Source organism: Salvelinus alpinus, chromosome 30 (genome assembly GCF_045679555.1).
Source record: "Salvelinus alpinus chromosome 30, SLU_Salpinus.1, whole genome shotgun sequence".
In the NCBI taxonomy this organism is placed as follows: Eukaryota; Metazoa; Chordata; class Actinopteri; order Salmoniformes; family Salmonidae; genus Salvelinus; species Salvelinus alpinus.
Window position 1 is genome coordinate 35,189,540 of NC_092115.1, and position 13,120 is coordinate 35,202,659.

Sequence of the window (13,120 nt, forward strand, 5' to 3'; positions counted from 1 at the left end):
CTGTTTGCAGACACCCCCACCTGCACAGCATGGTGATCAGGAGCTACCTGTTGATCCAGCAGTACACTGAAGCCATGATGGCTCTGACCTCCTCACCTTCACTACGGGATCACATCACCCCTGAGACCCTGGCCATGGTGGAGGATCTGATCAGTGCCCCGGGCCGGGAGGGGACCAAGGGCCAGGGCCACATGCTGCTGGTCCGGGTGCCCTCTCTGCAGCTGGCCATGCTGGCCCGGGAGCGCCTAGAGGACGTCAGGGACAAGCTGGGTCTTCAATTCTGCTTCGCTGTGCTGCTGGGAAGCCCTGCCGCCGAGCTCAGCCTTCCACGACACTTCGCTAACCGACTCAGGGTGAGACGTGAGGTCACGGAGGGCAGGGTGGCCAATTTGGATTTGCCTATTCTTACATCTTAAAGGCCCAGTGCAGTCAAAAATGCGATTTCCAGTGTTTTATAATATATTTCCACACTATGAGGTTGGAATAATAGTGTGAAATTGTGAAAATTATGATAATGTCCTTTTAGTGAAAGAGCTGTTTGACTAGACTGCCTGAAATTTCAGCCAGTTTTGGTGGGTTGGAGTTTTAGCCTGCCTGGTGACATCAGTTAGTTAATAGCACAATAAGAAAGAAAATTCCAAACCTCTCTGCCAATAACAGCTAGTTTTCAGTTTTCCCCTCCCCACTCCAAGACAGTCCTAGCAAAATTATTGCTTGAGAAATTGCTCTTTCCCAAGAAGCTATATATAATTTTTTGGGGACCATTTTAATTGAAAACAATCACAATTAAACAAGTACTTAATTGTTACCCAGAAATTATTTGATATTGAGATGACCTTGAACACCACCTCTCTCTGTGAAAGAAGTGGTTTGATGAAGATGTCATCATATCAAGGACTTTCATCAGACTGAGACATAATAACTTGGTTTTAATTTGGCTTCGAAACATTTCTAATTGTGTGTTGTGTTGTTTCGGCAGGCCTGGCGGGGCTGTGAAATTGAAGACTGGGTCCCTCACACCTATGAGGATCTGGAGGGTCTTCCCTGCATTGTCATCCTCACTGGAAAAGACCCTCTAGGAGAAACCTTTCCAAGGTAGTACTGACATGACAGCATCTACATCTACCTAGCCATAGAAGGTGCATCCTCTATTGGATTGACTTTGTAGAATCGATTAAAATCCCCCACCTCACCTTTATACTGGATCTTTCCCCCTTAGGTCCCTGAAGTACTGTGACCTGCGTCTGATCGACTCCAGCTACCTGACGCGTACGTCCCTGGAGCAGGAGGTGGGTCTGGCCTGCTCTTACGTGTCCTTGAGGGTGGTAAATGAGCCCTGCAGGTTCATGGCCCCCATGGACCCAGAGGCAGACAAGACCAGTGGCCCTCAGGACCCAGACCTAGATCTGCACATGGACCTGGAGAGGCCCCAAAGCAATGGCAGCGCTGCTACCAGAGGCCCCGGTAGGTCGCTGGACAAAAGAGACCCAACATGTTTAGGAAATGGGGATGAGATGATTGTTCTAAGGGTTTAGGATACTGTGTAGTGATGGTGTTACAGTTGTGTTTATGAAATAATTTTCAAATACTGTTCTATGAGTCTGAACTCTCTCTCTCACCGTCCCATGCCTCTCTGGCAGAGAACAAGGTCAGCTCCTCTGACATCCCTGACTCCTCCCAGAAGCCCTCCACCTCCTCCTGCCCCCCCGGAGGCAAGGCGGGCAGCATCATGATGGAAGACGGGACGGGCACGACCTCATCATCCCCCCGCCGGGTCAAACAGGAGTGTGACTCCCTGGGCGGTGCCACCTCCCGCCCCTCCAACGCCCCTCCCTCTTTCTGCTCCTCCTCCTCCTCTTCCTCCTCCCCCTCCTCCTCTTCGACCCAGCACCCCAGCCAGTCTACGCAATGCGGCTGGGGCAGCAAGTCGCCTCGGGTCTCCGCCCGGACTGTCATCCTGTCGCGCGCGGCCTACAACCTCCTGGCTGGAGAATCAGGGAGCCAGCTGAGCTCCTTCTCCCTGCTGCCTCACGCCGATGTGGGCTGGAGCAGCCCGCTGAGGCCCCTCTTCACCCCTAACTTACAAGGGTCAGAGCAGAGCCTCTTCTACAGACAGTGGACCGTAGCCAGGCAACATCATGCCGACCACGAGGCCCCCCCAGGGCCACACCCACGACGCCTGCTGCTCAGCGGGCCCCCACAGGTTAGAGACCATACAGATATTAATATATCACCTCTTGTCTATATCAATGACAGCTTCTCTCCTGTACAAGTCATGCATCGTGTTCTAGAGCTGCATGCTGATATTCATTTTCCTCACTTATCCCTCTTCAACCAAGAGAATATCAACCTAGTTGTATGGAGTCCTAAGAGGCGAATGTGTAGAATGACGGTATTCGAATAGATACCGCAGATTGAGTGGCAATGGCTGCATGCAATGAGTGTCAGTGGTAAAAACCAGTTAGGTTGTAATCGGTTGAACTCTGTTTTGTGTCTCTGATAGGTGGGGAAGACGGGTGCCTACCTGCAGTTTCTACGCATCCTGTTCCGTATGTTGATTAGACTGCTTGAGGTGGATGTGTATGATGAAGAGGAGCTGGAGGAAGGTGAGGAGAGCAGGATCCCCTAGTTAATCTTTTCTTTGTCTGTCTGTTCCTCTCTCTCTCTTCCTCTTTCTCTCTCATTTTCTCTCATACTGTCTTAGTCTAGAAACTGAGGCTGATGTCAATGTATGTTGTATCGTTCTCTTCTAGCGATGACGGATATGTCCGAGGCCACACCCCCAGCCAGCACCCAGTGGCCAGACATTGAGGAGATCCGCAAACTGCCCTTCGACCTCTTTCCCAGAGACCCTAAGTTCAGGAGGGCCAGCGCTGTTTACACTGACAAGATGCCAAAGGGCTTGAAAGGTCAGCAGAAATAAACTCGTATTCCCATCCCTGTCATTGTAGGAGGAAGCTGCCCTTGTTTCACTGATTCAGGGTCAGATATTGCTGCGCCTTCTACCTCGACTTCTACCTCAGGCATCACTGTCTACGTATATTGTGTATGCAGCTTTGTCCCATAGCATGTGGGTATAACTGTAATGTTTGTCCACGCAGATCCTAAACTGGAAGGAGAAAACAAAATGCCTGTGAAGAGGGAAACGGTGTCGATACGGCTGAGTATGTTCGCAGCCCACAATGCATTTCACCATTGTGATCAGTGTCACCATTACTGTGAAGCCAGCCCAGCCACACAGGTGAGTGCACAGGGAGGGAAAAGAGCCATGTACAGTATTTAGATATTAATAAATGGCTCTGGGAAGGAAAGGGTAGCTAGTTTGTCATTGTGAAGAGATAATTTGTCTCAAGGGAGAACTTGATTTATTGGCTTAACTAACAGATCACCTGTGTCGCCTATTGCTGCGTTGTTTGGTCTCAAGCCCCTTTCACCCCCCTTTCTAAATCTATCGAAAAACTACTGTCCAACTTGTAGAACGACTGGTGTGCTGAGACGTGTGCTGACTGGTGCAGCTCTGTCTGTACTGGAAGTGTACATGTGTGTAATAATGTGTGTTATGCGTGTGTAATGTATGCGTAACAATGTGTGTGGTTGTGTTTGTGTTCAGCTGTCGGAGTGCACCTTCCACGCCTTCACGTTCTGCTCGTCCATGCTGGGAGAGGAGGTGCAGCTCCACTTCATCATCCCCAAGGCCAAGGAGCAGCACTTTGTCTTCAGCCAGCAGGGCAGTCACCTGGAGAGCATGAGGCTGCCCCTCATCTCTGCTAAGGTAAAGGGTGATGGGGGAAATCAGTGGGGATTGGGGAAAGCTTTGAGACTGCCCTCGAGTTCTAAGAATGTTGTGCCCAAGATGAATGTTATCAATAGTGACAAGGAATGTTCTCATCCTTCAGCTTCTGTAATCAGTAGTGCATTCTATGTGCTTAAATGAAATTGTGCCATAAGCAACACAGGCACGCACACACATCATCATGTTACAAAGAGTTGCCACATTTCACACACAGCGCGAACTATGCACCTATGTGTTTCTCGTTCACTCACTTTAGTTGTTTGATGCTACTGCGGCCCTGCGCCCTAGCCTAGTGGAACCAGCCTGATCTCGCCATAGCTCAGCGGTCAGTCTGCTTGATCAGGCTACCTGCACCGTAGCCTGCTGCACTATGCATCTTTAACTACAGCTCTCCTTCTCCCATCCCAGGACCTCAGTCTGTTGAAAAGCCCCATCTTCACCCCGACCACGGGGCGCCAGGAGCACGGCCTTCTCAACATCTTCCACGCCATGGAAGGCACCGCCCACCTCCACATCCTGGTGGTCAAGCAGTACGAGATGCACCACTACAGGAAATACTGGCCAAACCACATCCTGCTGGTGCTTCCCGCCATGTTCAACAGTGCAGGAGTTGGTGAGTGTTTGGGCCCCTGGGTAAAGTTTCCCCTAGGTACATATCTAGGATCAGCTTCTCCTCCCTCAATCCTAACTGTAACCATTAGTGGGGAAAATACGAAACTGACCCAAAATCAGTGTCTATGGGAAACTTTGCCCTACTCCGAGTGTCTGGCAATCAGTCATTTAGATAGGTTAACTCATTTTATCGGTTTATTATCCTCAACCCCGCTTGGAGAGTTGCAGTACTACAGGTTTTTGTCCCAGCATAGTGCTCAGTAAGGTGTTTCCCTGCTGAGCGGTAGCATTGAGGCCCATAGTAATTTGTGATAAAACACTCAACAAAGAAACCATAGAGTTGCCTTGCGATGCATAAACTATATTTCGGCATTTGTTTATTTATACACGAATGTATTTTACATTCTTAGTTTGCCCAGTAGCTTATCTCTCTCTGATGATAATGACGCATCTACAGCAGTCTGTGTGAAATTCAAGAGATATACTGTGTCTATATTGCCATCTGTTGAGTAAAGCATGTTTGGACACATAACTATAGTAGGTACTTGAGATTTGAATATGGCAGGAACCAAAAGGGAAGGGCCTGGGCATTGAGAACACCAGCAGGCCAGTAGTGTGATATATGGATCCAGCATTTAGGTGTGTAGTCTTTATGGCTGGATCAATAGTGTTGCAGTACTACAAGCACATGCCAGGTGCAGTAATAGGGGCATTGGGTAAAGGCTGAAAGGACATGACAATTTCGCAGGTGAGAGAACCAACAAAGTAATAATTGGAATTCAGGTCAAAGTTCAGACTGTCATGTGAGTTGGAGCTTTAGAGTTGGAGGTGAAACTCTGTGGTAAAGTTCTTGGGTCGGTGGTTGGCTAATGTTTTTCTACTGTGACCAAACAAGCTGTAACTATGGCCCACATAAAGCTGTTGGAATTGACCTTGGTCATAACTAGACACCAGACTTTTTCCTGGTCAGGTCATGTGGCCAGGCAAATAAATGAAATATCAGTGGGTCTCCACCAGCATATGTACTGTATCATTATGGTTATTATGGGGCTGCATCCCATTAGGGAACTAGTGTGTCCCAAATGGCACCCTATTCTCTGTATAGTGCACTACTTTTGACCAGAGCAACCACTGTCTGGGATGCAACCACTGTCAGTAACATAGCAGTAACATTACTGTTGTTTCTGTCCCAGGGGCGGCTCGGTTCATGATCAAGGAGCTGTCGTACCACAATCTGGAGCTGGAGAGGAACCGTCTGGAGGAGCAGGGGGTCAAGAGGCAGGACGTCTGGCCCTTTATAGTCATGATGGATGACTCCTGTGTGCTCTGGAACTCACACCAACCCCAGGACAGCAGCAGGTATGGGTTACAACAGACCCAGCAAACCAAAATGGGTTCTGTGAACATTCTCAGAACATTTATTAGGTTGCCCCAAAAGTTCTAATGACCCCAAAATTGCCCAGTTGTGCTGGTTAATATATAATGTTTATATAAAACATTCACCTGATGTTGCAAGAACGTTCCCAGAACATATTTTGTCAAATATATATATTTCAATGTTTTTGGGATGTTATCAACCTAATGTAAGATAAAACCCTAACTAGAACTTAATGGGAATGTTATCTAATGTCCTGGGAATGTTCCCGGTTTGCTGGGGAAACTAGCACATGCACTCACACAAAAACACCCCAGAACAGTCCGATTATTGGCTATCTATCAGCAATGAATTCTCAGAAAGAACCGTAATATAGCTGGACTCCTCTATCAACAACAATACTAATATCTGTCTCCCCGCTCTTCCCTGTCTCCCTCAGTGATATGGCAGACACCGGGCCCAGTCTGACCAACGTGTCTTTAAAGACGGTGCTGCAGCACATGGAGGCCACTCCTAAGATCTCCCTGTATGCCGTGTGCGGGGCCCGCAAGTGGAGCAGTGCCCTGGCCCGCCGCCTGCCAGCCCTGCCCTTCTCCCGATGCCACCTTCACGACTTTGTCATGCTCAACGTTGAGCTGACGCAGAACGTCCAGTACGACCTCAACAGGTACAGTTGTGAGGAGGTGGACTTCAACCTGAGAGCCAACAGCAGTGGTCTGCTGCTCTGTCGCTTCAACCACTTCAGCTTGATGAAGAAACAAATTCTCTTTGGAGGACACAAGGACTTCCTGGTCAAACCCAAACTCATCGTGAGTGTCCTGCTTCTCTTTTTTCTACCTCACCTCCTGGTCTGAGAGATATATTGTGTGTGTGTGTGTGTGTGTGTGTGTGTGTGTGTGTGTGTGTGTGTGTGTGTGTGTGTGTGTGTGTACGTGTGTGTAGTCTGAAACGCAGTCAGTCATCCTAACGCCTACCCTGCTCCCCCTCTAGGTGATGGAGAACCCAACCCCCATCAGCCCACACCAGTACATCTGTGCCCCAGACAGTGAACACACCCTTCTGGCCGCCCCGGCTCAGTTCCTCCTGGAGAAGTTTCTCCAGAGCTGCAGCCACAGACTGTTCCCCAAGGCAGTACAGAACAGTAGCAACCCCGTGCTGTCCATAGACAGCTACCTCAACATAGGCCCTGAGGTAAGATCCAACCCCTAGACAGCTACCACAATATAGGTAATTAGGTAAGATCCAACCCCTAGACAGCTACCTCAATATAGGTAATTAGGCAAGATCCAACCCCTAGACAGCTACCTCATTATAGGTAATTAGGTAAGATCCAACCCCTAGACAGCTACCTCAATATAGGTAATTAGGTAAGATCCAACCCCTAGACAGCTACCTCAATATAGGTAATTAGGTAAGATCCAACCCCTAGACAGCTACCTCAATGTAGGCCATGAGGTAAGATCCAACCCCTAGACAGCTACTGTACGTCAACATAAGCCCTGAGGTAAGATCCAACCCATAGACAGCTGATGTACCTCAACACAGGCCATGAAGTATGCAGCAACTCAGTGCTGTCCATAGACAGCTACCTCAACATAGGCTTACCATGAGGTACGAGCTGAGCTAGTCTGGTGGAGAGAATGTGAAAATCTTGAGATTCATGTGTCCAACTCATGCATTGATTTTCTGCTAAATAGATTAATGGGGGGAAAAATCAGCCCAGCGCAGGTTTATCGTGAGAACAGATCCCACAAACTGTTTCCATGATTAAAAGTCCCGACTGAGATGGTGGAGACGTGACTGTGCTTTCTGCATCCCCAGGTGTCAGTGTGCTACGTCAGCTCCAGACCACACTCCACTAACCTGGACCACCAGGGTCTGGTCTTCAGCGGCCTGCTGCTCTACCTATGTGACTCCTTTGTCGTCTCTGGCCTCCTCAAAAAGTTCAGCTTCCTCAAAGGTAACTGATGCTACTTCAATGTTGTTGTTTTTTAGCCCTTATGTGATGTTAAGTGTAACCTCATCCCGAGTTGCGAAACCAAAATAAATATTGGGAGGTTAAGTCAATGTAATGTATGTGAAGCCAAGGGTTATTCATCTCCAGTTAAATTCACTTCATTGATTTGTTCTATATAGCAGTAAATGCATATATAGTAAGAAAACCATAGCACCTTTCTGATTGGTTACCTGACCTATGGCCTCTGACCCCTCACCCCTGACCCTGTCCATAGGTGCCACATTGTGTGTGATCTGCCAGGACCGTAACTCTCTGCGTCAGACCATTGTACGGCTGGAGCTGGAGGACAAGTGGCAGTTTCGTCTGCGGGATGAGTTCCAGACAGCCAACTGCAGCGAAGACCGGCCCCTCTACTTTCTCACAGGACGCCATGTTTGACCCTGAGACTGCTGCCAGACCTGTCCAAATGGCCCTCCTGTCCCATCCACCCTAACCAGACAGATCTCAGACCAGTTAACAATCACAACAATTCCCTGTCTGTTAGGGGGATACAACCACTGTTTTCAGATCTGTTTAGCCGACCTCCTGTCACACAGACCCTGATCATGCAGGAGTATAACATCTGTTCTCAGACCAGTTAACAATCACAATGATGTCAGGAGATCAGAGAGGAGTATTGGGGCACATCAAGGCCAAAGAGCCCAAGAAATGGACATGTGGCCGTCATCAATGTGGATGTGATGCCTTCTCCTCCTACAGTATAAGCTCCTCCACAACGCTACGCTATGTTTGGAACAGAAGTGGTTGGACAGTGAGTTTTAACTCAGACTTGTGTTGGGGTCTGTCCCTAATCTGAGCCTGATTCAAATTCAAAGACTTTACTGTGCAAAAATCGGCATTATCAGTGAACTTCTGTATATGTTGACGTATTTCTTGCTGCAAAAAGGGACTCTCGTCATCGATAATGGGACTTATTCAAAGATTGTAAACGTGGCGACTGTGGCGAACACAGCTCTTGTTTTGGATGTCCCGTCACGGAGATACGCTTTATCTCAGGGTTTTGAAGTGAGAGGCAACAACGAGTTGCCCGTCGCTAAAGGAAAACTACTGCTTTTCTCTCTCGCCTTCAGTGTCAAGTGTTGTTACTTGTTACCCATTGTAATGTTGTTGATACCCCTGATATGAGCCACAAAAGACATCCACATCTGCACCTTGCCCTTAGCCTCCTCTACTCTCCTCTCGCTAAAATCCCACTCCGTTGTTAGATTACTAGTGTAAATATTATAGATTCTGGAGTGTATTAGAATTCTATCATCAAGGTCTAGTATATCCATTTCTATGCTGATCAGTCAGGGGAAAAGCGTCTAGTTGATATCTAAGCCACTGGGTAGTGTACCGTCCTGTCCACTTACATTTGACTGGCAAGCCACCGCAAGGGACCCTGTTGCTCTTGTGCCTTCATATTGCAACATGTTGTCCCTAACTGAACTGTTCCTATGACATTGTCTTTTTGATCATCTAACTGAGCCAATCAAATGGAGCGAGGGAGAGCAGGGAGAGACCTGTTGGTCCAATCAGTTAGCTCTAAAGGCCTGATGCTCAGATACAAAGTAGAATTCTATTTCATGTTATGCGGATGATGCATATATCCCAGTAGCTCCCACTACTAGATGAGGATGCTATAGAAAGAGCAAACCTTCACTGGCACCTCTATCTATCTTGCTATTGACTGTGCCTGTGGTCTTGTTTATGATTGTAATATTACTCAGTGATCTGTTCTCTGTGCCTGATAGTATAGATGGCTTAGGCCTCCCCCATATACCTTAATGCAGTCAAATGACTTACAGTTGCAGGGTTTTCACATGAAACTATGGATAATCAGAGAATGGGTGTGGACTGCTGTCGTCATCAGATGAATACTGTAGGTCAATTCATCTACCTGAAAGCAGGTAGGAATGGTTTTTATATGTTACTGCACAGGGTCATCCAACGAATATGCCTTATTAAGTGATGTTGTTACATAGATCACTCATTTGCAGTCAAGGGTAATATTGTAATAAGTCTTACAATGGAGAGGCCAATCCAATTGAATAAATTGTGAAGAAACATCTGTCCAGTTGGGGGTAAGAGGTTAAGTTGGATTTGAGGACAACTGTCTGTTGTTAAAAGCTTTGTTTACATTATTAATATATTCAATCAACCCCGTTACGACTCGCGGAGGGTTTCTGACCATTTTTTTGTTGTATTGTGTCACTTTTAGCAGTTATGTTTTGGTGTCATGATGATGGCTTTCTGTCTGCATTTTGTGTTTGCCAGCCAAGGTGCAAAGAATCTACCTAAGATGTAATCGTCTTACCGTGTTCGTTTCCCTGGCTTTTCTCGTGTCAGATTATTCTCATTTCTTTTTCATGAAAATCATGTCCTTTACATGAGAGATTCTTATTTATTTGAACAAGCATTTTGGACTGATAATCATATTGAAGTGTAATAATATTGATTGCATGCTGACTGAGCGAGCTAAAATCAAGAAGCGTATCCTCTTCTGAAAACCATTGACGAAGGCTTTGCACAAGACCAAGAGCTCTTGAGTCTTATCTACTGAATGTTGAGGGGTAGGAAATGTGAACTTGCACTATACAACTTGCCAGCAGCAACAACCAAAAAAGTATTGATCATTGTCATCAAAACTGTACGGGGTAAATGATGAACAAAGACACCGAGAAAATATTGATGACACTATCAGTAAAGACAGACAGTGTTGATTGATTAATCGGATTGATTGATGATCAGACCCTTCGATATTGATCATACCCTTTTGACCCATAGAATGTGTCTTGTTTGTAGATAATTAGATGAACACATACAGTATCTTATGCAATTTGCTTCTCACAATCTTCACTGAAGTATTATCTGTTGTGGGTATTTAAGTGTCTTGCTAAAGATTTGGCGACCCAACCGATGGTAGGCTTGACCACAGAGTCATCTACCTCATGTTGACCATTGCGGTTGTTCAGTATGTGGGCTGTGAACATTTGACTTTGGAAAACATGCTTTTGTTGTTGGAATTTCTGAACGTAATAAAGTGACATTACAATAAACTAGGGAGTTGTGACGATGTTTCGTTTTATATGTTGAACTGTGCTCACATTAAACAAATTCAATGAAAGGGTACTACAAAAGGTGGATCCATTTGTTTGTTATATTGCTAGATAAAAAGTACAAGTTTACTTCTTCTCTCTTGCGTAGCATTTTTGTTTTTAAAGTAATCGCCTGAGGCTACGTTTTCGAATAATCTGTTCCTTACAAAAGGCTTGTAGTTGGTAACACAGTTTTTTTGTTGTCAATCTATTCCATAACCTTTTTCAACCGTTTACAATGACCCTCTAGTGGTTTTCAAAGTTTGAGAGTTGTATTTTAATTCCTAATTCTATGGTCAACCCATGTACTGTACTACGCTATTTATAAGCCATGGGAGGTAGTATTGGGACATGGGTGTTTGATTCACCTCCAACCCCAGTGTGGTGTAACACCAGGTTATATGTCATACCCCGTCTACACAGTAAATGTAACTTCTATGGAAATGTAACACTATTTTGGGGCGTATATGCTCCCACCCCCATTTTGTGTTAAAACTACTCTGGTCATGGTGTTGATATTTTTGGACTTAAAACAACACAAATGGACTAAATATCCAACTCTCAGAGAGTTGTTTAAATTTAACTCCCAATTGCCATTTTTTTTATCCACTCCCTTGCCATTTTACACTGGATTGTTTTGAATTAACAATCGACTACAGCAGAGTCCATTTCTCTTTCATTTTACTTCCTTTGAGTTATAAGGGTGGAACGCCTAATTTTATTATTTCTTAACATGTCACATTATGGTGGCTCGCAATGTGATATCCAATCTCTGTTGCACGCCAATTTACAGGAAGCTATCCAGTACTTTAACAACACATACAACTCTGAGTAAATAAGGAAATACAGTAGATGAAGACTACCTACACCATATAAACTGGAACAACTATCTCATTAACGGTTGCTATAAATCCAGCCACTTACAGATTGGATTAGTTTAGAAAAATGTAAGTTTCTTTTCTTATGCTACTTTGTGTAGCATAAGATCAAAAACAATCAGTACATGCGAAAATACAGATATTGAAACAAACTATTTTAAAAATCAACCTGCAACGGAGCATGCTGGGAAATATGACAATCCATCTGTGGATAACTCCATAGATTTAACCCCCTGTCTCTGGTTACCAATAATGGAGTTAAAAGTACTCCGTCCCAATGAACTCCAGTTATCAACACCAGCTCCAGGGAGCGTATCACTCTCTTGAGAGTTAAGATAACTCCTATTAGAGTGCCGCCCAAGAATATAACACTGTGATTTCAACTATTCTTGATTTACTGTGAATTTGTCTGTTTCTCTCCCCCTGTCTCTCAGAGCACTGCTGATGCCCTAGGTGTACCATCTGTGGGTAAGACATAATTGATCCTCCAGGAATATAAACAACATCTGTATAGTAAGTCTTTCCTGGGTTACATATACACCCCCCCCCCCCCCCCCCTTCTTCCCACATGTATAGTTGTAACAGAAATATCATCCAGGTATAGCACTCTTTGTCCACCTTTACCATTTCAATTGCATTGTTTCTACATTGCTTTGTAAAATGTCATTGTCACATTGCCCTTAACAAAGAATCCTCTCCTGAGGATTCCATCTGAAAACTATTTCCAGTCGTTCAGCCCTCAGGCTACTTTCTCTGTAGCTGGCAATACTGTACTTAATCTAACCACGCACATTTTACATGATTAAAATATGAAATATCTGACATAATGAATTATGAAACAGAAGTCATTTAACCTCATTAGATAAGTGTGTGTGTGTGTGTGTGTGTGTGTGTGTGTGTGTGTGTGTGTGTGTGTGTGTGTGTGTGTGTGTGTGTGTGTGTGTGTGTACTTGTTTTCCTACATTATCAGGACCCCAATGTCCAAACAATTCACCTGAATGTCCTGAAAAGGTAGGAAAACAAGAACTTCTTGTTAAAATGTTATTTTAAGCTTAAGGGTTAGGTTTACGATTTGGGGATTAGGGTTAGGTTAAGTGGAAATAGTTTTTTTTAACGGTCAAACATGTTCCCCCTCTAAAAAGTCCTGAAAGCTGTATGTGTCTGTTTGTGTCTGGTCAATACAATATAGGTCACATAGATTCCTGATATTATGACATTTGTCCACTGTCTACTCTAACGACTCTCCCTCCCAAGTTTTCTAGAACCATTTAGCTGAAACCCCACTGTCTGGGAGCTGTGTGTGTTCGTGCGTGTGAAGGATTATAGCCCGGTGTCAGCAGTACCATTTGAACCAAGGTCTGGTAGAAA

The 13,120-nt window shown here is 45.4% G+C and overlaps 1 protein-coding gene across 3 annotated transcripts in view; it reads left to right on the forward strand.

Moving 5' to 3' along the window:
- The window catches only part of greb1l (GREB1 like retinoic acid receptor coactivator), a 119,277-nt gene extending 108,427 nt beyond the window's left edge, over window positions 1-10,850 (forward strand). For all 3 annotated transcript variants that reach the window (XM_071375917.1, XM_071375916.1, XM_071375919.1), the window contains 14 exons: window positions 11-353; window positions 980-1,095; window positions 1,220-1,464; window positions 1,641-2,203; window positions 2,504-2,606; window positions 2,754-2,909; window positions 3,102-3,241; window positions 3,611-3,772; window positions 4,202-4,406; window positions 5,599-5,764; window positions 6,220-6,589; window positions 6,771-6,971; window positions 7,602-7,740; window positions 8,012-10,850. In XM_071375917.1, coding sequence (XP_071232018.1) covers window positions 11-353; window positions 980-1,095; window positions 1,220-1,464; window positions 1,641-2,203; window positions 2,504-2,606; window positions 2,754-2,909; window positions 3,102-3,241; window positions 3,611-3,772; window positions 4,202-4,406; window positions 5,599-5,764; window positions 6,220-6,589; window positions 6,771-6,971; window positions 7,602-7,740; window positions 8,012-8,175 — 3,073 coding nt within the window. In that variant the 3' untranslated portion in view covers window positions 8,176-10,850. The remainder of the gene's footprint in view (window positions 1-10; window positions 354-979; window positions 1,096-1,219; window positions 1,465-1,640; window positions 2,204-2,503; window positions 2,607-2,753; window positions 2,910-3,101; window positions 3,242-3,610; window positions 3,773-4,201; window positions 4,407-5,598; window positions 5,765-6,219; window positions 6,590-6,770; window positions 6,972-7,601; window positions 7,741-8,011) is intronic.
- Window positions 10,851-13,120: the final 2,270 nt, after the last annotated feature.